Below are 25,842 nucleotides of genomic sequence, written 5' to 3'. Positions count from 1 at the left end.
GTGAATAGTCCCAATGAATTTATGGGCGTGACTACTCACCTGGGTAAAGTTACTCACACACTTAAGCATTTGCAGGCTTGTGGACTAAGGTCTGGTCTAAAGTAGTAAATTAGGCTAGTATAACTAGCTCACTTAGAGGATGTGAAAAATCCACACCCCCTGAGTAATACAGTTAAAGCAATTTAACCCTCAGTGTAGACAGCACTAGATCAATGAGGGAGTTCTCCTGTTGACCTAGCTACTACCTCTCAGGGAGCTGGATTACCTATGCCAACAGGATTACCCCTCCTGCCACTGTAGATGGAGTCTTCACTGAAATGCTACAGCAGCACAGCTGCAATTATTTATATGTACAAGTCTCACAACTAGTCTGTGAGGTAGGTAAGTAGTTTCCTGGGCCCAGATTCTCAAAGGTAAATAAATAGGGGCCTAATTTATGGAAATTAAGGGCCTAAATACATTTGAGGATCTAGGTCAGAGATCTTGCATATTTACTTCATAGTTACTTACACCCGCCAAGGGGGTAGGGGGACATATACTAATAAACATGAAGGCTTAATTAATTTAATATTTATGTAACTCTTTGAAATCTCTGGATGAGAGACACTAGAGAGAGCAAAGATTATTATAATGTATGTGTATAGTTAGCAGTCCACTGTTAATTTGTTTTACGTATCTTTACAATTTGTAGATAATAAATAATATTTCTAATTAGTGAAAACAAGGGAATGTTTCAGATCTGAGGTGTTATTCATCTTGCAAAACATGAGAACTCTGTCAGTAAGCAGACATTTTTCAAAGCAACTGTAACAAACCTACTGATTGGTATTTAAAGGTGCCAATGAGAGGTGAGTGAGTCACTGCTGTACTAGTTATTTTCCCTACAAAAAGGATCAAAATCCTGGTATTAGAAGAAGAGAATGAGTACCGGATAACCATTTTCTTTTGTCTGCAGCTATGTGCTCTTTATTTTGTAAAAGCTGTTGATTTTATTTGTTTCCTTGATTGAAAAAATGTATTTAAATTTCAAAAACAAAAAGGCCTGGGAAAATTTTTTCATTTAAAAAGTGGCCTTGAGAATTGGGATATGACTCAGGAACTTGAATTGGCTACTACCACTGATCAAGTTGCTGAAGGTAGGAAACAATTGCTCATCATGTCACTTACGTAAACATGATATCTTGCATTTTTCTATGTTTCTTATACTCAAAGTATAAGATAACTAGCTACTGCTACTTCAGTGACTATGCAAGTCAGTTAATGTAGATGTTACGTGAGTCGAGAGTTAGACAACATGGCATTGCTGTGGTTTTTTGTTTTGGTTTTTTTGGGTGGGGATCGGGTGGTCTGTTTTTGGGGTGTTGTGGGTTTTTTGTTTTGCTCCAGCATGTAGCTAAACTGGTGTTTCCACCACTTCTACTACTGGTGGAGCTGTAAGGTTGGGAGACTTCCCAAAAGGTCTAGTGTAGGCATTTTTCATAAGTTTCCTTTCCATTTGGCCCACGTTCACCTCCTGAAAAAATACCTGCTAATCTGATAGCCGATCTTAATTTGACTTTGTCTTGTGAGATAAAAGGCTTTTCAGTATCTAAGCTTGGTTAGCTTCCTCCTGCACAGCAAACCTTAGAGCAAGCAATTGTGTGTGTGTGCGCATGCGCACACAACACAGCATATTAATGCCAGGAGAGTGCCATGATGAGCTCCTTACATCACTGAATAGGGTGTAGTGAAGAATAATAAATGGCTCGTAAAGTACATGGAAATTGAGTGAAAATGTATATTCCTTGTCTGATATTGCTGTGTTCAGAGCTCCCTTATCTATGAAGAGTGGGTCTTTTACATATGCTTTCCAAGTGCTGCAGGGAACATCATCTTTCTGGATATTTTATTTGTAGCTGTATGGGGAACTAGGGGCTTGTAAAACTAACTACAATGAGGAAGTGATGATTGTGCACACATATCCAAAGGGATGTAAATGCCATGGAGGGAGGAGATTTCTTCAAGATGCTTCAGGGAAGAAAGTAGGAGAAATAATATGAAATTAAGGAAAGGTAAATCTTGGCTGAATACGAACAAACCCTTCTTTGGGGTGAGGGGTCTATATGTCATCACTAGTTGGTTGACTCCATGTGGTGCTTCAGCAGAGCTGGTGAGGCTAAGGCATCAGGCAGGTGCAAGTTTGATTGATGTTTGCAGTGTGGTCTTGATTTTTTGTGGGCTTCTTTTGTCTTTGCCTGGGGGTTAGGTGCAGAAAAGGATCTCAGCAAATACTTTCTACATGAGTCATACAAGCATGGTTGGAGCAACATTGTTCCAAGAGAAGTAGTCCAGCCCCCTGTACCCATGGAACAAGATGGCAAGTGATGACTATGGGTTGTGTAGGGTAGGAATATTGGCAAGGTTTCCTACAGAGCATGGCTCATGTGGGTAGGCTGGTAATGTTAATGGGGGTGGGCCGGGTAGAAGGTATTGTGGAATCATGCACTGGCTAGAGCAATGATACTCAGACTGAGGCTCGGTAGCCACAAGTGGCTCTTTAATGTGTCTCCTGCGGCTGTTTGCAGCACATATTAAAACATCGTGATTTAAATTATTAACCAATCAGGATGCTTTTACTATGTTATTAACCAATTATAAAATACTTGGTCAGTCATTTTTCTATGGGAAAATATATGTATAAAAATAATAAATGAATCAGTGAATTCATGCCACTGTGGCTCTTTTGGGTAATGTTGATTGTTAATTTGACTCTTGAACCATTGAAGTTTGAGCATCACTGGGCTAGTGCGTATGTACAGCATGCTGCCTAGTGCACAGAATGTCAGATTTGATCGTGTGATGGCTGCATCCTCTCGAGTCAGAATCCCGTTAGTCTAGCTCACAGCAAGTCTCCTCTCCTTGATGATGGGACTAGAGTTTTCGAATTGAAGATACTGTTGAATAATGAGTTTTCCAAAGTAGCTAAGCAGCTTATAAAGGGGAGGAGGGGGGACCCTCCCCTTGTCAAGGATACACACAATTAACTCCAACCAAAGAAAGCACTGTTTCACTGGAGTGATCTGTTGTCTTTCTTTCCACAGAATCTGATGGGCAGCCACACTTGTGGATGTGGGTGAACCCCAGTCTGGTTTGCCCTGTAACAAGATGCCCCAATATGGGAGTCCCAGGAAAACCAGTGCATTCGGTAGCTCCTGCACCCAAAGTTGCTGCTAGAATATCTGCTTCAGTAAAACCAAGGCCCCCAGTAGCTGCTGCTGCCACCCTACAGACTTCCTCTGGACAATGTGTTTCAGTACCACCAGTAGCTGCTGCACCGAAGGCCTTCACTAGAAAATATAGTTCAGTAAAGAAATTGGTCCTGCAGACTTATCCTGTAGCCTCTGTTTCCATGCCCCCATTGACTGCTGTTGGTGCTGTGATTCTGCAGGCTTCCACACTGAAGAATGTTTCTAGAAAGCCAATGTTCCCTGTATTAGTGGCAGCAGGTGCACCCAAAGCTTCCACTCCAGTAAAACCAATACCTCAAGTAGCTGCTGCACCCAAGGTTTCTACTAGAAAACATGCTTCAGAAAAGACTGTGCCCCCAGTAGCTGAAACCTTGCATGTTTGCACACGCAAACCAGGAAAAACTGTGTACCTGGAAGCTGCAGCACTTGAGGACCCCTATCAAAAGTCAGTCCTGCTTGATTCCAAGCAACTCTGTCCCAAGGAGGATCTGCTGTTGTGTCCAAGCAAAGCAAAGGTATGTTACATGGACTTTTTGTGCACTGAATTTCCAGAACTATGTGGACTAACGTTATTTTGGAGGCTGTTGGCTCCTGATCTGATGCTGTTGTTAGTGAGAAGATGAGCTACTGATAGCGCAGGTGTGCAGTTGAGAAGGAATGAACCATAGGAGACCAAGCTCCTGCAGTAAGGCTCTCTTGCTCTTAAAGGTTAATCTTATTCCAGTGTTGTGACAGGCTCTGTCTTGACTGATTTGTGTCACTGTAGATGCAGCTGCAGAGAATTACTCAGTTATTCAGTGAGGAGGTCTGTTCCACTTGTAAGTGTTTCTGAAACATGTCATAGTGCTGAGAGCAAAGAATAGATGCCCTCTTCTGTGGTGTGATTGTATCAATGATAAAGGTGCAAATGGAATTCAAGCACCAGACCATAGGATCAATCGCCCAGCCAGCCCTCTACCTGGGAATTTAAAGAGTATGCCAAGAACTGTACAAAGCTCCTAACTCACTGCTCTTCTATCTCATTCACTTAGGGTTTGTTATAGTAAATTCATTCTCTGAGTTTAGTTGGACACTGACAGCCCCTTGCTAGCTAGCAGTGCAGTTCTTTTTTGGAATGGGGAGGGGACTACAGAGATATTCCTTCCTGATGCTTGAAGCAATCCTCTTATCTCCTGAATCACAAGTTGGTTACATCTGTCTCATGGTTATTTGAAAGATCAACTTACTGACCTCCTTACAGGGACCAGAGTTCAATGGATGCTGAAGTGTGGACAAGCAGTCAGGGAGGGCTGTGCACATCCTCAAGCTTTCAGAAGGGAGAGGCTAATGACTGGTAGACTCAGATTCTGTTACTTTTTCCCAAGCTGGGAAGATGTCCATGTTTCTGATCTCCACCATTTTGTTACCTGAGGAATCTCAAATTTAAATGATATTTAAATGATCATGTAGATGCTGAGGGAAAGGGTTATGTGAGGAACCCTCTGTTAGAAGTAGTTGAGGGGACACATACAGCCAATGTCTCTCCCCCTACTGTAGCTGCAGGGTGAGAAGATCACTGATCAGCTGCAGCTGTCTATGGTTGGTGAGCTCTTCCCAAACAACAAGCAGTGTCTAGCCATTAAACAGTCAGAACACAAGTATCAGCAGCTTACAGTCAGGCGCATTTATTTTTGCAATCTTATCCTTCAAGTTGCAGCTAGGATAAAGCCATTGGGCTCTTGGCCAAAGGGCTGCATTGGCAACTTGCCCTGTATATACTGGCTTCTTCTCCACCCATAAAACTTCCCGCTTGCTAACATAAGTGCAGATGCTAGAGTTGCAGCCCTAGGGTGCCGCACCTCACAGGGAAGCTAACCAACCTGGTGGCTTTATATTCATACTTCCACACTGACCATGATGGACACTAAAACCTGATCCTCTTGGGTCTAGTCTTGGCTACAAAACTACCCACTCTTCCTCTTACTTTTGCAGCACTGAGATTGGTTTGACCTCTAAGTCCCACAGTCCCTGTGACCTGGACGACTTGACACCTGCCCTACATCTCTCTTCTTCTGACTATACTATGCTGATTTCAAAATGGCCTTTGCCAGCAAGAGGCTAGCGAAGACGGGCTTTGTGTGGAAAGCAATCTAACCTTCTTTTCACTCTTATATGGAGAACAAGTCAAACGCCATTTGAGGGCAGCCCTGTTATGTCCTAAACACACCAGGCCTCTTTGGCCTGGTTTCCTTTGCCACACACACACCCTGCTCCTTTTTCCACAGAGATACGGGCTGCTACTGACTTCAGTGGGTGTGGGTGATGGTTGACACCTGTTCCAGACTGTATTTCTGCACAGTTTGTTTTTTGTTAAATCAGTGTCAATTTAGTTAAAAGGGTGCAAAATCCTAGTGTGTACACTTGTTAAAAATCTGTTCATTTTGACTTAGCCTGCAGTGGTAAAACTTCTAAATTGTGGTGTCCACACTACAGTGTTACACTGATCTAACCTGTCGTGTGTCGTCCCCCCCCCCCCCCCCCGATCTAGTTAAATTGGTGCCAAAACTGATGTAGACAAGCCCCAAGTAGTCCTTCTACCTGCCCTCTTTTAGGGAAGGAAACTGCCACCGTGGTGGTTGGTACTACAGGCCTGAGCCTACACTAGGGTCCCAGGATCAAATAAAACTTTTTAAAATGTCACTTTTTAAAATAAAGCTCAAAATCTGTATGAACTATGAACTTGCCAGGCATCTATTAATACTTCAGTTTCCTTTTTAATGCTGTATTTCTGTTTCTTTAAGCCTTCCTTTCTGTAGCCTCTGTTCTTGACAAAATAATCTTGTGCCCCTCTCTGGATCCTTCGAACCAAGCTCAATGCTTTTGGTACAAAGGCTAAGGCTCTAGCCTCTGGCATAAGGAAACATTGACCTCTGTGCCTTATCTGTAAGAGGGAGTAAAAGTGACTTGTCTAACGTTACACAGGATGTCTGTAGCAGAGCTAGAGATAGAACCCAAGTGTCCATATGTTTAATCCTGTGCTGAAAATAGGTCCTTGCTCTACCTTTTGGATAGGAGTCACTTGTGAGGTTGTCGGGCACTAGTTTCAACCTAGGTCTGCAGTGACCTTTAAATCACTAAACAAATCAAACGTAGCTTGAGCAAAAATGGTCACTGCCAAGGACATGAAGTAGTCTGTACACCCAACCCAGGTATAGCATTGTACAGCTACCAGCTGCATGATCAGTATTGGAGAGTTTGCCTTCCTTGGCTCCTGTTGGAGGTAGAATATAGGAGTAGATGAAATATTGATTTATTTTAACAGTAAACTCTAAATTTCCCACTGTGTAAGGAGGATCAACCTCTGCCTGATGGCACTCAAAGCAGCATTAGCTATTTTCTGCTAAGGCAGCAGTACTATGAGGGAAGGGAAGAGTCTCTCAACATACCTTCCCCTCTGACTTCTGCTCTTCCTCTTACATGGATCCTTGCTGACTACCCTTAATCAGGAGTGTGTGCAACAGTTCTCTCTGCACCTGACTGGAGTAGAAACCACTCATCATGCAGTGACTGCTTGCTAAGTGTGCCAGCAACTCTTGTGCAAATTTGAGAGGCAAAAGGTTACTTTGAATGGGCTCTCGAGGTCTTGCTGTTCTAGAGCATTGGTTAGGTCATAACTCAAACTCATTATTATGACTCAGCCCACTGAAAATCACCTACATGCTGACAGGAGTGACAGCATGAGCTGAGAACTAAAGTGTTGGGGCTGATACTGATCCCTGCTTAGGAGAGCGCTCTCCCATGTGATATGGCTGTGGATTGCTCCTGTTCCTCTCTCTAGATTGTGAGGTCTGCATGACTGTTTAAGCAGTCACTTGGCTAAACCGTTGTAGGCTAACAGCAGTGCACCTTTGCTGTCAGGTGCTCAGTGGGGACCAAAAGCATGATCCTCTGTACTGAATGGCAGTTAAGTGCTCACCAGACTTAAGAGATGAATGGTGGAAGTGGGAGAACAGAAATCCTTGTCAAATTATACGTGGAGAGGATTAAGTCTGCTGGGGAACTGCTGTTGTTGGGAAGGATTTCATCTATGGGGTCCTGGGCAGTGCAAGTGTCTTAGCTGCATGGGAGGCCTTGCGCCTGGAACCTCTCTAAAATGCAGCCTCTCTGTGGAGTACCATTCCCAACAAATTTATATATATAGTTTGGTCACACTTTAAGGTTCCATTTACAACTGACCGTGGATGCTAGCATGTTACAGATATGCTTATAACATCAAATGCTATCCCTATCAGTAAGTATTACAGGTAAACAACCTAGGTATCTGTTTGATTCTGAACCATTTATTAAAATACATTCTAAAATATCAGTCATGCAGACCTCAATCTTCAAATAAGTGACCAGTTTCCTCTAGTTTTAAATGGATGCTGTCTGATTAAAAAATGTTTCCTGCTGTGTTACTAACAGCTGAGATCAAACTAACCTTGTTTGTCTTCTGCCTTTTAGTGAAGGCCTGGCACCTAGTATCAGCTGTTTCTAGGCAGTGCTACTGTGTAGGGTGTATATATGTATGGCAAGGGGATGGGGTTTTATTTGTAAAGTTCATGAATCAAGTCTTGTAACAGTTCTTTTAGATCTTGTTTACAAAATCTACTTTTTACCTAGATGTGATCTGAGATCCATTCTGTCCTTGTTATAGAAAGCAGCAGTTGTCATATTAGATAAGACAAAAGCTGCTGTGTTGACCATGTAAAGAATCAGAGGTGTTTAGTAAAAAAAAAAAAAAAAAAAAAAAAAAAAAATTTTTTTTTTTTTTTTGCGCTGCTTTATAAGGAAGGCCTGAGTTTGTTTGGTTTTGTTGCTTTAGAAATACCAGGAATGGAATGTCTGGTTTCTGCTGAGAATAAGAGTGTGTTTCAGGAGATCAGTGTTGAAGCTTTGGAGGATGACTTTAACAAAACCATTTCTCCCCAGCATTCATTAGGTTTTGGCATTAAATAATTAAACAAGTGACGAACATCCTTTTCCCTCAGTTGCTACACCTTTTTTTCTCATGTCACATCAGTGGTTCTCTACTTGAGACAGGATCTAAGTTTCTTTGTTTAAATAAATAACAAAATTCAGCCTCTCTATAGTGAAGGAGAGCAGTAACCCAGTTTTCCCGCTCGTCCCCCATTTAGGGTCACCTTTAAGTGTCTCTTAACACTGGTACTGAAGAGAGGTTTTGTTGTGTTTTGGTTTTTTTTTTAAATATGCAGCCAAAACAAGGATTATGGGGCTAGTCAGTTGGAACTTCAGCAACTAAAATGAGAGTCTTCAGATCTTTCAGTGACTGCACTGGGATGCCTGAACTCTGCTCTAGATCATGCTTCCTGTTTAGCGTTTCATGGTTTGTTTTTAATAGCTCAGCCCTTAGTGCCTTTTACCTTTTCAGCATATTTTTCAAAACACTAAGTGCAGAATGAGGAGAAGGAATTTAAAAGATACAAATTCAACAAACTTTACCTCACTCTTCTTGTACAGGGGAAAGGGAACATTTTGCAAAGAAGCAGCTGAGAAATTGGTGTTTGAATGAAGGCCCTGAGATTCCCAACATTACAGGAAGCTTTAGCCTCATCTTCCCTCAAACGTACCCAACTGTGACCTTTGGTAGCCAGTGAATCAATGACTGAATAGCCACTCACCTAATCTCTGATGGGGGAGGACATTAAAAATCAAGAGGGCCATGTTTTTCTACTATCCCATGTTCTCCAGTGAAAATCCTTTAGCGGAGAATCCCTCTTGATGTTTCTACTAGAGACAAAGCCTGCCCAGAGCAAGCCATTGAGGGGGAAGGCAGCTCTGGTCCCAGCTCCCTCTGGTTAGAGGTCTCAGTCCCTAGAGTTTCCTTTCACATCTAGTGCTTCCTTCTGCATTGTTTGGAAGTTGACTGTAGCAGCACAGGAGGAAATAAGCCGGCTTGGGAGCCACATGGTCCATCCTGCTCTCAGAGGCAACGGGGCAGCAAGGATCAGAGACTGAACAAAGATCTCATATGTTCTGCAACAAGAGTGAGAAAGAGCAGGTAACTTGATGGCTGAGCCTAGGCCATGACTGATGTTCCACCATTCTAGGTATCCTGTCTCCTGCTCTCAGCCACCAATGAGAGCTCATCCCAACAATTTAATACTTCCATTCTGAGTTTCAGTGGTCAAGTGCGTCACTCAGAATCAGGAAGAGGATAGATTGTTTAGGCAGCCAGGAGAAGAACCCTTCTCACGTAGTTGAATTTCTCCTCTTTTCTTAAGTACTTATCTTTCTAATGTGCTTCCAGACTCTTAAACGTGTCCTCCCAGGAATGCCATGTGCAGACATTAGGCATCCACATTAAAATGGGCTGACCAGAGCTGCAAGGATAGCACGATGTAAGACCCTTTGGGTCGAGTGCTCCCTTATTCCCCACATGGGAACAGTCCCTGATACTGTTCTGCAGTGATTCCTTTCACTGGTCTAAGTACCTACAGTCCTGGACTCCAAAGGGCAACTCATCCTGTCAACCTCAGCAACCAGTGACACCCTCAGCAGCTTGTGAAGTACCTCACTCAGTGCTGGAAGTAACTGAGATATGAGCTTGCAAATTTCTCTGTGCAAAAAGTTTCAAGTGGGCGGGGAAAGGAATAACTTTCAATTAGGAGTGAGCAGGAGCATTTCTGTCATTCAAAAGGGAAAATATTCCCTAGGCAGCCACACTCTCTCCTTTGGCTTAGGTTACAGCTAAATGAGGCCCAGGGACACCCTTACTTGTAAGGGCTACATGCTGGCAGACCCATCTTATTCAGCCCTCCAGCCTAGCCCTCTACATTTTCTCCTTCCTCTGCTCTACCCGCATGCATACAGCCGCTACAGCTCCCTTACTAGAGGAACCTCACAACAAAACCTTGGGAGACCCTACTTTCCAGCACCACTCATCCTGGCTCCAAAGTCTCAGAGGAGGCTACTGCCTTTTGGCATGTACCTGGTTTGCTCAAGCTTTGGCTCACTAAGTCGAGGGCCTCCTCAGGTAGAGCCCGTACCTCCTCCTGGAACTTTCTGGACCCTTCTGGTGTCAGCTTCCACAGGCGTGACTTGCGGTTGCCATCGTTGCACACAAAGTGGATGGTTTTTTCAAAGCTGCTACTGAAACACAGGTTGTGACGAATGGTGTTTTTCCAGCCATCTGGGGCTGTCTGGAAAAAGGGAAAGTGCTGCCTGCAGAGAGAGCATAGAAGGACGCAGAGCTGAGTTCACAAGTATGGCAAACCTAGAGCACAGGATTGGCTACAGTGGCTACTCCAGTCATGAGGTTGATGTTTCTTGCCACAACCTCAGTGCACTTGACTGTTTGTGGAACATACATGGACATAAGAGGATGAGAGATGCCTCCCTGTATTGTTAGGTTCTGCCCTGAAGCATTAGGTTTGGCTGGCTGAACCAGTTGAACAGAGTGGTAACAGAGAGAACTCCAAGTCTGAATACATCTGAACTTGGGCATTTAAATAAAAATCCATGTAATCTCTAATGGTAACAGAGGGAAAGTGACTTGCCTAATGTTTCATGGTGAGTCAGTCGTAGAGCTGAGAATACAACCCAACAGTCCTGACTGCCAGTCCCCTGCCTTAGCCACTAGACCATATTCCCTCCCCCAGCAAAACCCAGGACAGTTTTGTACCTCTGCCCCTTTAAACTCCCTTTATCCCAGCACTGGGGGAGTTGGGAGGGCTGTGGGTACCGTGTGAATTGGTAGATCTGCTGCACAGTCAGGCTGCTTTCTGCACTGTTACGCAGGGCCAGGGTGATGAGGATGCAGTAATTAAGGGGGGGTCGGGGCCAGCCCCCTTTGATTTTGGTGCTCGTCTGCAGGATGTACTTGAGTTTCTTGCTCTGAGATCTGGGGATCTTTGGTTTCCGGGGTGCCAGAGCAGCGTTTGGTTTGGGTGTCTCCATTTTCTGACGGAGTGAGATATCCACTGATGAGCCATCTTCATCCTCAGTGAACTGGGGACAAGAAGAGGGGTGGAGGAGACCATTTAGGCCTGGTTAGGGTCAGGCGTGAGTAGACATGGTGCGTGTGGGAAGATGCATGTCAGTGGCCTACCAGTAACGAGTTTAGTGGAACTCAGTCCAGTCCCCGGCAGTAATGTGTCCTCATCATAAATGAGTGCTAACTGACCCATTTCTAGCAGTTTCAGGGAATGGGTCATGTACTGAATGGGTGATGATGAATGAACTCCTCCCCACGTTAGGCCTGAGGTACATGCTGATACTTGAGCTATCCCTACTCTATAGATAGGAAGGACTCCACTCAAATCCAATATCTTCTGCCAGCTATAATTATAGTAGAATCTATTCATTCACTTCTGCTGGAATAGGACAGTTCTGCTCATAAAAGCAACAAGGCATGAGCCATCTTAGTGCTATCTTGGGATGCATCAATCACAGAGCCCAAGCAACTCAAAACATGTAATGCCTAGCACTGTCCACATAGCTTCCCTTCTGCCACATACCTTTTCTGCGTCACTGGACAACGACAGCAGATCCTCCTCAGAACAGTCAAGGTTGGAGTAATCCAAGGATGGGCTCGGAGAAGAAAACCCTGGAGCAGCAGTAACCAAGAATGCTGGGCTGCTGGGTCCTGGCATTTCCACTCTGTGGCGCCCTGCAGTGGGGCAAACCAGATTGGGGTTCACCCACATGCACAGATGGGGCTGCATGTAGGATTCTGGTGAGAGAAAAGATAGTGATGCTAGCTGAGCGCCCCCGCAACAGACAGGACTCCTGCTTCTTAGGAACAGGGCTGGCCTAAGGCTAAATGGGATTGTAGATCTAAAATGTCAGTGCTTCTCTAAGCCCAAGACTCCTTTCTGTTCTTACATTCCCTCTATATAGCATCGCTCCATATATCTCACAAAATAGATTTCTGTTTTTCCCTCATGTGCTGGGGCCCCTCGAATCACCAGCCCTTGGCCCTTGCTTAGCCTGAGTTTTATCTTCCCTTCCCCTGGCAGCAGCACTAGAGTTGCCTGCACTCCCACCACCAAGGAATCACACCGTGTTAAGAGCCACTGGCCTGGCACCATCCAGTGGGGAAAGGGTACATACTACTCCCCTCAGCACTGACCTAAGCACCCCTGAACCTTGGAGAAGGTGAGACCCAGACATGCACTCCATGGTTGGTCCATTCCTCAGTAACAGGCTAAACAAATGCCCTTTATCTACACATCTGCTAATGCCATCATCCCTTTCCTCTATGACAATACCCTGCTCATGGCTCACCACCAGGCTGTGTGGATGGGAGGGTCTCAGATGATTCCCTGGGGAGTGAGTTCCTGCGGACCTCTCGATCACACTGCCACTTCAGCATATGATGATTCAATTTCTCATCTGCAGCTGGTAGGAAATAGAAGTTCATAGACAATGCGGTGAGTTGACAGCACTGATACCCATCTTCCTCCTCTTCTCCACCCCCGAGTATCAGGTCTTTGAGACACATCCTATGTCTAACTTGAGTTGGGAAAAAGCCTCTTTTCTATATCATAATGAGTCACCCAGTTTGGGTACACACATCAAAGCCCTCATCCTGCAGTTGGACCCCCCACAAAGTGGGGACCCATGTAGGCCTAACTATCAGATTTCAGGACTGGAGCCTAAGATTGTGACTATAAGGTTTTCAGGAAGATGCCAGTCCCAGCATTTCCCTGGCATGGTCCAAAGTCCTGCAAGCCATCTACTAAAATGTCCTAAGAATTCTTTGAGAGTGGCACATCACTGGAGAGATTTAGAATTAGACTGGCCAAAGCAGTAAACCATAGCAACAATGAGTCTGGACTAGACAGGACATAATAGAGATGTTCTATTTCTGGTTTTTTCTATTCATAGAGTCAAAGGCCAGAGGGGGCCACTGTAATCATCTAGTCTCACCTCCTACATAATCCAGGCCATTGAACTTCCCCACAATTATTCCCGTTTATCCCAGACTATATCTTTTAGCAAAACATTTTCCATGATACAGTTTCACAGTGTTGAACTAGAATCATGAACAATCACATGTATCTAGCCCTGACATCTACTCAAGCCCAGATCAGTGCTGCCAGCTCCATCACCTGCCAATATGTTTTCTGGAATGCTTTCTGGAGCTTTTTATTTCATTGGGCCAGTCTCGGCAGTTTTTTTAGGACTCCCCAATATCAGATTATTTGTTTTCAATTATTTACAGTTTAATCCCCAGCTTCTCCTAAATCTGCATAAAGTTTGCAGTTCAAACAGCATTTAAACTCTTTGATAGCAAGACAGACATGGCTTTTAATGAATTTCCAGGATGGATCAGATTTCTATTTCCAGTGATCAGAGAGTCTGCTTTTCACCTGGAAGTTTCACAGCCAAGAACACACACACAACCACACCATTCAGAACCCAAGCCTTTCAGAATTCCTTACCTTGAGGAAACTGATCAGAGGTGGTGGTTAGTTTGAGCTCCTCCTCCATATCCCAGTCCTCAAGGCCACTTTTTAGATGCAGGTTTTCCCAAAATAATTTGTTTTGAAAAGTCAAATACATTTTCTTGTAATCTGCAAAATAACCCGCAGCTGCTGTGTACCCTGAATGTTAGAGGGAGACACAGAGCAAGCCACACAGAGTTAGCCACTGCTAATTTATAACTCTCCTTCTGCTCCATGTGATTTGATCTCACTTCAAAAAAAAAAAAAAAAAAAAGAGGGATTTGACCAGGTGAATGAAAGGCTGGCCTCTATTTTCCACTTTTAAATACCCATTAAAGAAGGTTCCATGGACTGAATAATTAGTATCAATGAAGCAAGCAATCTATTTGAGAATAAAAGAGGTATCACCTTATGGGCTTTGTTGTCTGCCAATTTAATATAAATTCTTGTTAAGTGCTCAGTTCCTGAATTGGGTTGGCAGAACTTTGTCCTAACATTTCTGGAAGAATTTAGGTGTAAAGGAATATATTTGCCCTGTCCTTGAAAGGCAGTTGTTCATAATACAGGATCATCCATGGGTTTGTGGCCTTTATGGTTTGAGAAACTCCTATGCTTTCTGTAGAGCTCCTAGGGACTTTGAGGTGAGTCTGCAGACAGAGAAGCTCTGCCTCTCTTCCTTTTTGGACAGTTTAATCTCTTCTCTCCTTCCCCCACCCCTTATTATTTTTCACACACTCATTTTCTCCTCTTCATTCCTGATGTCTTCTCTTTTCCACTTCCCCTCCTACTCCCTTATTCCTAACACACTTCCTTCCCTTGCAACAATTTTGCTGCTCAGCTCCTGCGCGCTCCCGGGGCCCTTCACTCCAGAGCTCCAAGCTGAACAGACTCCCTTGTAACCTCATTTTGCTGCCAGCCCATCAGCAGATGGAGCACAGCTGAGAAGTGAAACTGAGCAGATTCTTGTGCTGCTCTGCTCCATGCCTTACCTAACCAAGAACTGTGGTACATGTCAATATGTGGAAGATTCTCCTGGTATCAGCTTCACTTTGCTGGAAATGTCTTTTTAGATGAGGTGTAGCGCTGGTACTAGACATAATCAGACTAAGCAATTGCTTAGGGCCCCAAGCAACTCAAGGGGGTCCCCTCTTAACTATAGTATTATAGTTTTTTGGGGGGGAGGAGGATGTTCCTGTTTAGGGCCCCCAATGGGCTAGCAGTGACACTGAATTGAGGAGGGTGAGATAGGAATAATACTTGGTATTTATACATAGCTCTACATCTTCAAAGCTCTGCACAAGAGTTAAGGCCCAAATGCTCAAAAGTAGTTAGATACCTAACTCAAATTGAAATCTGGAACTTTTGAGAATCTGTGCTTAAAACCCTAATTTCCTTAAGATCTCATCATCACCAAATGAGGTCACTACAGAGTGAGGGGAGTCTTTGCACCCTCTTTGTTATTGTAGAGTTGCTCCTGTGCTCTGGGCTTTGCATTCTGTTTGTTGTAGGGTTACTGGTTCTAAAAGCAATACAGGAAAATAGTACTAAAATATTTTCTTTATGGGAGATAACACCTCCACTTCAATGGAGGAGTTATCTCCCATTACACACACTTTCACTGGGTACATGGGGACCCTTAGTGTCTCTTGGACATGGAGTTTGGAAAATATTTTTAAAAAATCTCCCTAATGGGATATGTGATGTGATGGCACTGTGAGCTAGCAGAGGCCAATGAACAGAGGTGGGATCTGGTTCTGGCGGACACACTGGAAAGGTTTAAATTTTGTTTGATCAGAGGGATCAGCATATCCAAATTATCAAGGGAGTCCCATAAGGTGGTAACATCAGCACAAAAGCTCCTGTTAAAGAAGCCCTGGATATGCTTGTATCGTATTGTATTGTATTTTCCAAAGTGCCACCAAAAAGTGAAGGATACACTTGAAGCCTCATTTACTCCTGTTGTTCCTTGTTATTGTATCTCACACACCTGCCCCTCATCCAGACTGTCCAATGCGGTGTGAGCTTGCAATTCAGATATTTAGCATGGTTTAACCTAATCATTCCCACACACACAGAGCCACAGTGGCCTCCATTGTCAGGAAGAGAGAGGATGAGGATCCAACAGGGGAAAGTCCAAGCTTTTGGCTCTGAGACAGTACCAGCCTGCAGTTAGTTTCTATGCATACTACATGTATTGACCATTTGTAAAAAATTGCCCTGAGTTACATCTGCAGTGTGGATAGAGGCTCACAGCTAGCCTACAGCTAGATGATGGAACTAAATTGATTTTTTTTTGGCAATTAAAGAAAAAATATTGTGCCCTCATATTGGGCGTTGGGACAATCTCAGATTAAATGGAAGGCTCCAGCCAAACTTCTGTGAAGCCACAACAGCTCTTCAGCTCATGTTCAGGCTTTCATGTGTGGTGTAAGTTTGGGATGTGTTTTACAGGCATACGCTATTTAAAGCGGTGTTGATAGGTCAAATACTCCTGTTCCCCACATGGGAGCATTTGAACCTTTTAAAACAGAATACTGCAGCATGAGGCAGAAACCAAAGCAGATCTGCTGAGAGGTTCTTTTAAAGAGAAGCTCACATTTTATTGACATTATATTGTCATCCTTCAGGGTAAAGGAAAGAGAAGCCCCCTTGCAGAGGATGAAATCTTTGGTTGTACAAAAATGATCTATTGATCTATTGATGCCCATGGGAGAGCATTTAAATAGAGAAAATGAAGGAGAAGAGGGAAAAGCCCAAAAAACATAAGCTCCAGAGTCCACTCCAATGCACACCTAAATAGGAACAGTGAAAGGCCTCCTGGCTCTCCCAGGACAGCACTACAAGAACAGGAAATGTAACTTTACAATCTAGCTTCCTGTGTGGGAGCCCCTCACTGGTATCTGAGCATCAGACAGACAAAAGGCACTAACATAAACTAGGGCATGTATATTAATAACTAGCCTTGAAGGCACTGGAAGGAGCAGACCACTCCAAACCCACCAGAAGTAAACTCAGAGGATCCACTTCATCTTGGCTCCTGAACCAACAGGAGCTTTAGCTTCCACCATGACCACCTCCCCTTTCTGATAGCACCCATTGTGAGACTGGCAAGAATCCTTATAGAATGGGAAATGCAAGAAGTGGGTGGGGGATCCATCACCAGCCATCTCCTTGTGAGGGTTTTACCTCCCTGACTGCACATGGCAGGTCTGTGCTCTGGAGACTAATTGTATTTTGAGGTCTGAGACCAAGTGCACACCAGAATCCAAGCCAGTTCACTGCAGTTGCCCTGGCATCTGGCATCTGACAGGAGAGGACTCCATTGATCTGGTAGGAATAAAGGCAGAGGAGAGCCTGAACATGCAGGGAAGGGGAGGAGAAAGTAGATACAGCCCATGGCATCTACATTTCATTGTTATGTTCAATCAGATGATGGCAGAACACATGTTCTTCAGGGAGTGAATGATTCAAGGGAAATCCCATCCATCCTGTGGCTTCAGGCACCACAAGGGTTAACTTTGGGAGTTGCAGAGGATGAATAGCATTTGTAACTGGGAAATAAACCGCCTTCTGCCTGCATACCAGATCAAACCCATCTGGTCTGGAGTCCTGTTCGTAGCACGGGCCAGTGACAATAGCTTCAGAGGAAAGAGTTCCCCTGTAATGCCTCTGACAACGAAGAAGCTAGTTATCACGCAGTGCTATCTAATGATGTCTGGGGAGAGGAACTTTCTTTTAGATCCTAGATGATGAGAATGTCATGCCTGGAAGTGCATGGACTAATCACACTCGTGTAACTTTGTCTGATGGCAAATATACCATGAAGCAAATGAAACTAGGGCCTTGGACAGGGCCTGGGAAAAGTTCAGGAGGAGCAAAGCCATAGAAGTTTAACAGAGGTTACTACCTTAAAGGGACCTGCAAGGTGGAAGGAGACAGAAAAGTGGATTTGTGCTCTTAGTTTTGATTCTTTAAGATCCATAAAATAGGCTTGAAAGTTTGTGGGGTTTTGATTTTTAATTCTGCTTGGTTTCTTCGTTAGGAATCTCAGGAATGTCAAGCCGGTTCATTCCTATTTTTGCTGGAAAGCTCCTTGGAAGAGTCAGAGATGTAGGCAGACAGCTGTCTCTGCCCTGCACCAAAGGGGCGTAGGGGCTGAAATTTTAACAAAGGCACTTTTCCTCCCAAGTTTCTAAGTTTAAACATCTGTTAAGAGAAATAAAAACCAGAGTTTGAATTATTCTGAATCGAATCCCTTTCCCCCAAATTGAAATCCCTTGGCATGTGACTGGTTAAGGCCTTGTCTACACACAAAAGTTACGTTGCTTTACATATACCAGTATAGTTAAAGCTGCACAAGGCTTTTTCCAAGTCTCACTAGCTGGAGTCCAGCTGGGATGCATTTATACCAGTATAACTGCTTATGTCACTACAGCTTATTCTTATATGGGAGAGGGAATAGATTATACCAGTATAAAGCACCTTTATACTGGTAAATCTTCATCCATCTGAGGGCTTGTACCAGTGTAACTACTTTAGTAAAAACCCCTAACTGAATAGTTATATCATACAAGGTGCAAACAAGGTGTCACAATCCTTCTTGCTCTGTAGTCTTTTACAGAGTCCTTCTGGACAAACAGGGTACCAAGAATTGAGCTTCTAATATAAAAGCAAGAAGGAAAAACTATGTGGAGAGAACTGTCCAGGCCTTTTCTTTCTATCAGAAAGAAGCAAAAAACCTATCCAGCCTGTTAGTGTTCATTTGCAGGTCCCTGATAGTGTAGTACTCTATCTCCACGGGGAAGCCACTGTCTCTGAGTGTCTGGGCACCATCCTGCTTCACTTGTGCCTGTGATTGCCAGTGCAGTAATGAGCCACGCAACCAAGACAAATATAGCGATGGAGAGCAGAACAGTGATCACCACCATGCCCTCACTGCATGAGATTGGCACACCTATGCTGCTGTACTCCATTCCTGAGGAGAAAACATCAGACACTCATTTCAAAGAGAAATAGAGAGACCTTGCCCCACCACAATCCCCCTTACTCAGAATGGACCTAGTGTTAACTCACAGACTGGGATCTTCTATTAGTGTGCTCAGGAATTGACACGACGCTCGTTTGATAATGACAGAAAGGCTTTAATTACTATACTTATAAACATATAAAATGAGCCCCCAAACCAAAAGTCCAGTATATTTTAGCTGCAAAAGCAATTATCCTCACCAATGCAGGCAAGGGGTGGTGATGGTTTCTTAGCAGCTTCCCCTGAGAGCCCGGATCTGTGGTCTCAGAAGACAGCTGGCAAAAATGGCAGGTCTTGTCAGTTTCTTGGCCAGAGTGACTCTTCACTCTTGAAGCTTGCTTGCCTTGCTTATTTCCATTGCTTCTCTTTTATATTCTTAAATTCAATGTTTTTCAAAGCATTTTGGTAATTTACATGAGTAAACACAGGAATTCCCGAGGGAGAGACCCATGCATTTTACTTACTTAAAAGGCGCTATCCACCTAGATGTGTTGTTTAGTTTCAGTGTTCCACCCTTCAAACAAAGGAGTATTGGGGTTGTTGTGATTAAATTGAGCAATACCTGGGGTGGCATCCAACCATGGGCTTTGATCATAAGGTATTTTGAGAGATCTGGATCCATGGAGGTCTAGCACACCCTGCATTTAACACATTTCTGTTTACTGCATGGGTGAGTTACTCCCAGAGGATAAGTTCATCAGGGAAGATGGTCCAGACAAGAGACGCAATTAATAAACAGTTATATTAATGAAATACCAGACATACTTTGAGAATGGAAAGACAGCACGGATGTTTTGCAATGAGAAACAACCACCCCTTTTCAAAAGGGACTCCAGCCACCATTTCACATACTCTGCAATATGCAACTTATTAATATTTGGTATCTTAATTTTATAAGTAGACCCAGCCTAGCTGAAATGTCATGGTTTACACCTAGAGAGTATGAGACACTGCAATAGACAATGGAGAGATGTAGTCTGAGGCTGTGCCATGGCTCATGTATATCCACATACAGATGAAGGTCCATGTATCTGAGTAGGAGAAGGCCTATGGCTCTGCTTGGGACATGCTGGAATCCTGATTACCACATTCTTCCCTTGATGCAAGGCAGCTGCCTGTCCATCCCTTCCTTAGTAACTCAGCCAGTCAAAGGCAGGGGTTTTTAGTGTGCTAGACAAAGTGGCATCACTTATGCTCCAGAGTGACCATGGTGACAGTGTGGCTTGTGGATCTAGAATGGCCCTTACTGGGAATGGAGTAAGAAATGCTGTAGAAGAAGAAAACATAGCTGAGAGACCCAGGATCACCCCATACCTGATAACATGACTCCTCAGTTGGCTTCCTGGATGTTTTCGCAAGAGCTGTGGAGCCAGTGAGGACTTGGGCCAATTGAATTGTCAGGCTGTTATTCCAGAGAGTGTCCTCTCTCGAGCACTGAGCTGTGCTGGGCCTAGTGGGGATCCATGGGTGAGAGCCCTGGGCATGTGGATGGGTAACAGTGCTACGCCAGCCAGAGCCCCATATGCATGGCTGGGCTGCATATACTCTTCACGCATGCTGGTGACGCTGTGGTGAAGAGAGGTCTCCCTCATCTCCTCCCTACAGCTTCAGTCAGTGGGCTTTGCCAGTTCTGATAACTTACATGTCTGTATGTCCCAGAACCAGGTTTGTGACCTGATAAGCATCCAGTCTGGTTACAGTGAACCCTCCCTCTGTTCCTGTCCACTATGCTAACCAGGTCACACCTGCTGCGGCATGGGGGCCCAGTGAAGTGCCCGATATGTGGTGGTGGGAGGGAAGGAGTGTTTAGAACTCAGGATTTCCTTGTGGGCCTGGGAGGAGGCCAAATCCTGATAGAGCTGCTGTGCAGACTTTTGTCACACTTACAGAGTGGCCTGGCTTCTTGCTTCTCTAGAGCTCACCAAAGCTGCTCAATGGGTATCTGTGTAGGGCCTAGTTCCACACCCCTGTCAAAGCTCCTGCGCAGCCCTTTGAGAAGGTCTTTCCCCTCATAGGGAGAAGGATCCAGGGGTTGCCCAGAAATGGAAATCCTGTGATAGACAGCAGTAAAGCCCCTAGATCACACTGGAGCCAGGCCTGCTGCAAACGTGGGATTCAGATCTGCAGTCTGAACTCAGAGTAATGGCACTCCCATCACAGAGTTGCTTCCCCAGCCATTGGCTACCCTTCATTCTCTCACCTTGTTTTGGGCTGTGAGAGCGCATATGCTAAGCAGGGATACAGTTGAGCCATAGTTGGGTGGTAGACCACCAATGAAAAACTTCAGGGCCCCACTGAAAGTGCATCCAGGGATTCAGCAGGCAGAATCAGCTGTTCTTATGAAATTTTCACCATCTTGGGCTGAAGTCTCAGGAGTTCATCCCCATTACAATCAGAAAATATGCACCACCCATTTTGGACCCAAACCAGAACCATGGGGGTAGGCTCCAACCTCAGAATCTGAATCTGGCTCCATGAAATCACAAGGGGTTTAAACTCAAGATTTTGCTCCATCTAATTAAAATTAGTTTACTAAGATTATGCAGTGACTTAGTGGTAGGGGTGGGAACAGAACAAAGGTGTCCTGACTCCCAGCCTGTACTGCTCTAACTGCTAGACTCTCTCCCCTCCCAAAGTTGGGCAAGAAACCAGCAATCCTGACTCCTTACTTTAATCACTAATCCTGGCTTGTAATCCTCCAGTGGTGTGCTCCACCCCTACAGCCAAGGAGATCCCATGGAGATCCCCCCCCGGACTCGCACCCACAAGGAGCTGGCCACAGAAATCAAATGCTGCCTATTTAGTTTAATAATAATCACCCTTTGCTCTCAGCAGTACCTCTCTACTCTAAGGTTTCCCAGCCAGTTCAGGATCCTCAACTGTCATGTATGCATGGGAAACTGAGGCACCAGCGGGGATGGGATTTGGTTAAGGTCACACAATGAGTCAGTGTCAGTCCTGATTCCCAGAGTAAACCATAAGTTTATTCTTCCTCCCTGCAGTCACCTGTTTCGTTCTGGTCATCCCGTAGCTCCAGTGTCAGCGACCTCAAGGAACCCAGCAGCAGCAAATGCTCTAGACATCACACTTCAGAGAAAACAAAGGGAGGGAGAGAACCTGCTGCCTTGGTCACCCGAAGAACATGCAGAAGGTCAGAATGGCCAGCAGCTGCATTGTGAGTGAAGACAAGAGTATACGGAGACTGCCTGGAATCAGAATGGCTGGAATCGTCAGAGCCAGGTGAGTTTTACCTGCTCAGGAGACAATGAATGAGAGCAGCCTTGCAGAAAACTGACCAGATGCCCCTTCTCTCCTCACACCTGCCCAGATACTCAGTCACCCATGTAACCCACACCCTGGAAGTCCAGGGATGCTTTACAAGGCTGCTGGTCAGACGGGTGCAGGCTTCTCCCACATCAAGTGCACTTCCCCCTTGCAGGCAGCAGGGATATGGGCTTTCAGTAGAGCTGAGAAGGGATCCCCATTTGACAGTGAAACTCTCTTTTCTGGGCAACTGCATGTCACTGCAAAGGCCTTCAGGTCCCTGCAGACAGAGGTAATTTTTGCATGCAGGAGCAGCAGAGGAAGATGGGCAGCACTACTTGTTGAACCCAGGTATGTCACAGATGGTGGATTCTGACAGATTGTGGGGAGGAGAGGAGGTGTCATCCAGCCTGCACTGCAGTTCAGCTGGTAGCGAGAAAATGGGAGGGAGGCACTGTGTTATCTCCATGTGGTGGGTGACTCATGACTGCAAGATAAATCCTGCTGTGAGCAGAACGCCATGATTCAGGGTGCAGAGGAACTTGCCTCTTAGCTTAGTGCACCAAGGGAAACACTTTGTCCCCTTATTTTCTCTCTCCCCTCCTCTCTCTGAGATGCCTGCTGTTTGTCTGAAAGGGGGCTGGATTCTTCTGACATAGACCCTAAAGGGTCAAGTCCATCCCTGAAGTAGGTAGGCGCAGATCCCAGGTCTGAGTTTGGTACAAGAACTCCTCTGGACATGATTCCCCTCAATCCTAGAGCCCCAGAGGGATAGCTCAAAACCTGGACTAACTGGTCTCTTGCTCCCTCCACTCCTGGTTCTATGCAGTGGAGAAGGCTTGATATAGCAGCAGAGGGTATAGTTAAATCATAGCATTTGTTACTGCAAATTCATCCAAACATCCAGATACAGTCCCTGCCCCCAGAGAGTTCACAATCTCAGCTGGGCAGTGGGTGTCCCTGATGGGGCATAGCCTAGTAGCTAGTCCTTCTCTCGCAGGCTGCCTCAGATTTGAAGTCCTTCTGGACATTTTAGGCTCTGTGACTCTCCTGCCCCCCTCTCCTCATCTTATCGTGCACTAGATAAAGTAAAATTTCTGGAACACAAAAAATGCAACAAAAAAGCATTTTAGACTCCAAGCATTCTCTGTGTGTGATCAACTGCTTGTAAGTTTGTGATTCCTACACATGTGCATATATGTGTGTGTGTGTGTGTTCCATCATATCAATGCACAGCTCTGTATCCACATATCTGTAGGAGCATATCCACTCTGTTTGAATTACTCTGGGAAAGCCAAGCAAGACAAACAAGTTTTGCATTTGAAAGTGGTTAGATCCGTGGTCATTCTTTTCCCTGGCTAAGTGAGCTCCACAGCCTAGGACCAGCTTCCAATTACTGTGTAATTACTATGTTAGGTCAACTTATTTGTCAAGTGTGGACAAGACCTCACTGTGCTGCAGCAGGTGTCTGAGACTGATTCAGATACAGAGCTAGCTCCCAGGATTTGTGTATGTCCTGAAGGCAGGATTCATGACTACGTGTCAGCCCTGGTGGTTAGGTTACTCAGAAATGGCTTTCTCTTCCTGAATAAACAAAGGGAGAGGGAGTGTTCAGATGAGCAGAGGCAAACTGAGAAAGAAAGAGACCATGAGGCAGTGAGGAAACCAAGAAATCTGAGAGATGCTTTGGCCCTGTCAACATCACAACTGCAGCTGTGTCAAGGGCATCTGGTTAAACCTGTCTATGCCTGGGCATGACTGACACAGAGCTTTGTTTGCAATGCAGATGGGTTCTAATAATTGTAACTATCCAGGGCTTTACCATGACTTGAGGACACAATGAAAACCTGGATAATGTCAAATTCATTATCTCCACTTTACAAATGGAGAACGTCAGATGACCTTGCCTTAGAACAAGACTTGCGGCAGATCTGGGAATAGAAGAGTCCTAACTCCAGACCATAATGTTTAAGGTCGTGTCTATAATGGAAATTGAAACCATGATTTCAATGTAACATTAGGACAGCCCTGTTTAAATAGGTCCCTTGACAGGAGTTGTTGCAGCAGAGGTAGGACCTGTGTGTGCAAGACAATGTGTAAGGAGGTGGGCAGAAGGGTGAGTGAAACACACATGTTGTGTGTGTGATAGAAATCCAAGCAGATGCTAGTTCATTGCACTACTTGCTAAACAAACTCCCAGAATAATCAGTTTTCCTCTGCTTCATGTCCTGACTTTGAGGCTTGTCAAGTACAGAAACTTTATTTTTCAGGTGGGAGAAGAGTAAATTTGCACCTTCTACTTCCTTAAACTCTGTGAACATGCAGCAGAAGAGCTGATCTCAGATCTCTGCCCCTCCTCTAAGATTTCCAAAACTACTTCAAAGTCGAGTTGGCAGGAGTATTGAAACAACTGGTGGTTCTGGGTTTGCTGCTCACCTTTTGCGCTGCTACCCCACTGAACAAAGCATGGCGTTTCCCTTTGATTTCCATGTTTGATAGCAATAGGAGAGAGAGAGTTTGAAATGTTCTACAATCTTTCTAAAAAAGAAAGAAATATGCTCTGATACCTTTCCAGAGTGCTAGTCTCTGATGAGGGAGGATCAGAGAGAGGCTGACTCTAGGACAGTGGTTTGAGGAAGCCAAGGAGGAGACCTTAATCACAGGGAAATTAGCTCAGTGACAGGCAGGCTGATACTTGGGCAGAGGCCTCAAGCAGCAGAGATGGCAAATATCTTAACATTTTATCTCTCCTCTTATGAGGGGAATAGCATGTGGACGACTGAGCAGGACTGAGGGGCTTTTGCAGAGCTGCATGGGGAGCACATGACTGAACTAGCATTGGGGCTGCAGGTTGGGATTGAGGGGCATTAGCAGACTGTGGATATGTGGAGTGTAGCACTAGAAGGGAAATTCAGTCCACAGGGAAATAGAGCAGGGTTGAGTGGAATACAAGGAAGTGGATACACATGCACCCTCTCTAGCAGCACCTGGCACATGCAGAATTGAAGTCCTAAAAAAGGCATAAAACTCTGTTCCCATGACGGGGAAGTTGTGCTCTTGTTTTTAAATTTCCTTGTTCCAACAATTCTGATAATCTTTGAGCCATGTGTCATATCTGGATGGTGGAGCCAGTCCCCACCCCAGAGTACCTTTGCTGCCGCTAAAGGTTTTATTGTATCATTGAGGAGGAAAATTGCATTTTACTTAGGAAATAACAGAAAACCACAAACAACTCAGGTGGAGGAGAACTGAACGTCCCCCTAACCAGACCTAGCTGGGACACATTGTAAAAGCCTATCCCCTCCTGCTCTGTGTCCCTGTTGCCAGTTCCCCTCGGTCATGACCCACAGCATGCCCTGCTATCAGTTGTGCTCATGTCCTTCATGACCTACAGAGAGAGAATGTGCTGCTGCATTTCCCTTCGAATACAAACGTGCCAGGTGAGATCTGCAGAGAGCTGGGCACCATCCTCTGCCCAGGTGAGAAATGCAACGTCTTCTCTGACTGGAGCGCCTCGGATCGGCGAGAGGAATGGCTTCGCGGCTGGCGCTGCCTGCCCACCAGAGGGCGCCGCCGGCTACCTGTTGGGGAGTCCAACCAAGTACAGGAATGGGATGTAAATGTGCTGGAGAAGCGCTGAGTCGTTCACAGCCGTGTCTCACACTCACCCAGTTAGGCCTCAGCAGCTGTGTGGATCTTTGCACTATAGTAACCAGTCCGCTAATTAAATGTGATTAGCCAATATGGATGGATGGGGGGACGGGCAGCCAGTGCTGGTGCGTATTTAAAGCGACAGCACCTCCCACATGGCGTAATTGGGCCTGGTTTTTTTCACAGCAGATTTACAGTGAGTTTAGTGATGGTTGATGCTGCCCGGGGTTTTCCGATACCCCAG

The 25,842-nt window shown here is 45.0% G+C and overlaps 2 protein-coding genes across 5 annotated transcripts; one reads left to right on the top strand and one right to left on the bottom strand.

Moving 5' to 3' along the window:
- Positions 1-1,021: 1,021 nt before the first annotated feature.
- LOC137165387 (uncharacterized) lies at positions 1,022-25,437 on the top strand. Of its 2 annotated transcripts, XM_067566646.1 has the most exons (5): positions 1,028-1,136; positions 2,246-2,356; positions 3,081-3,742; positions 21,686-21,923; positions 25,342-25,437. In XM_067566646.1, exons 1-4 carry the CDS (start codon positions 1,088-1,090, stop codon positions 21,860-21,862), a joined length of 999 nt encoding a protein of 332 aa, XP_067422747.1. In that variant the 5' UTR covers positions 1,028-1,087; the 3' UTR covers positions 21,863-21,923; positions 25,342-25,437. The 2 variants fall into 2 exon arrangements, 1 of the variants encoding a protein (XP_067422747.1); XR_010923360.1 differs by lacking the exon at positions 25,342-25,437 and having other exon boundaries at positions 1,022-1,136; positions 21,715-21,876.
- On the bottom strand, positions 9,087-13,775 carry FOXR1 (forkhead box R1). Of its 3 annotated transcripts, none has more exons than XM_067566609.1 (6): positions 13,655-13,775; positions 12,495-12,608; positions 11,726-11,940; positions 10,891-11,216; positions 10,198-10,430; positions 9,087-9,242 (listed from the first exon to the last, which is right to left on the bottom strand). In XM_067566609.1, exons 1-6 carry the CDS (start codon positions 13,773-13,775, stop codon positions 9,214-9,216), a joined length of 1,038 nt encoding a protein of 345 aa, XP_067422710.1. In that variant the 3' UTR covers positions 9,087-9,213. The 3 variants fall into 3 exon arrangements, with proteins under 3 accessions (XP_067422710.1, XP_067422716.1, XP_067422724.1); XM_067566615.1 differs by having other exon boundaries at positions 10,951-11,216; XM_067566623.1 differs by having other exon boundaries at positions 9,107-9,242; positions 10,256-10,430.
- Positions 25,438-25,842: the final 405 nt, after the last annotated feature.

This window comes from Emydura macquarii, unplaced genomic scaffold, assembly GCF_026122565.2.
Source record: "Emydura macquarii macquarii isolate MOO-44397 ecotype Brisbane River unplaced genomic scaffold, CSIRO-AGI_Emac_v2 contig_312, whole genome shotgun sequence".
Classification (NCBI taxonomy): Eukaryota; Metazoa; Chordata; order Testudines; family Chelidae; genus Emydura; species Emydura macquarii.
Note: the sequence above shows the minus strand (reverse complement) of the source record. Positions and strands in the feature narration are given on the sequence as shown.

Excerpts from the sequence above, each read along its gene's own strand:
- LOC137165387 (XM_067566646.1), top strand. The coding sequence starts at position 1,088 with ATGACTCAGGAACTTGAATTGGCTACTACCACTGATCAAGTTGCTGAA. Across the intron at positions 1,137-2,245 it reads CACTGATCAAGTTGCTGAAG|GTGCAGAAAAGGATCTCAGC; the intron begins GTAGGAAACAAT and ends CCTGGGGGTTAG. Across the intron at positions 3,743-21,685 it reads TGTGTCCAAGCAAAGCAAAG|TCACCTGTTTCGTTCTGGTC; the intron begins GTATGTTACATG and ends TCCTCCCTGCAG.
- FOXR1 (XM_067566609.1), bottom strand. The coding sequence starts at position 13,775 with ATGTATTTGACTTTTCAAAACAAATTATTTTGGGAAAACCTGCATCTA. Across the intron at positions 12,609-13,654 it reads CTCTGATCAGTTTCCTCAAG|CTGCAGATGAGAAATTGAAT; the intron begins GTAAGGAATTCT and ends ATTTCCTACCAG. Across the intron at positions 9,243-10,197 it reads CCAAAGCTTGAGCAAACCAG|AACATATGAGATCTTTGTTC; the intron begins GTACATGCCAAA and ends CTCTTGTTGCAG.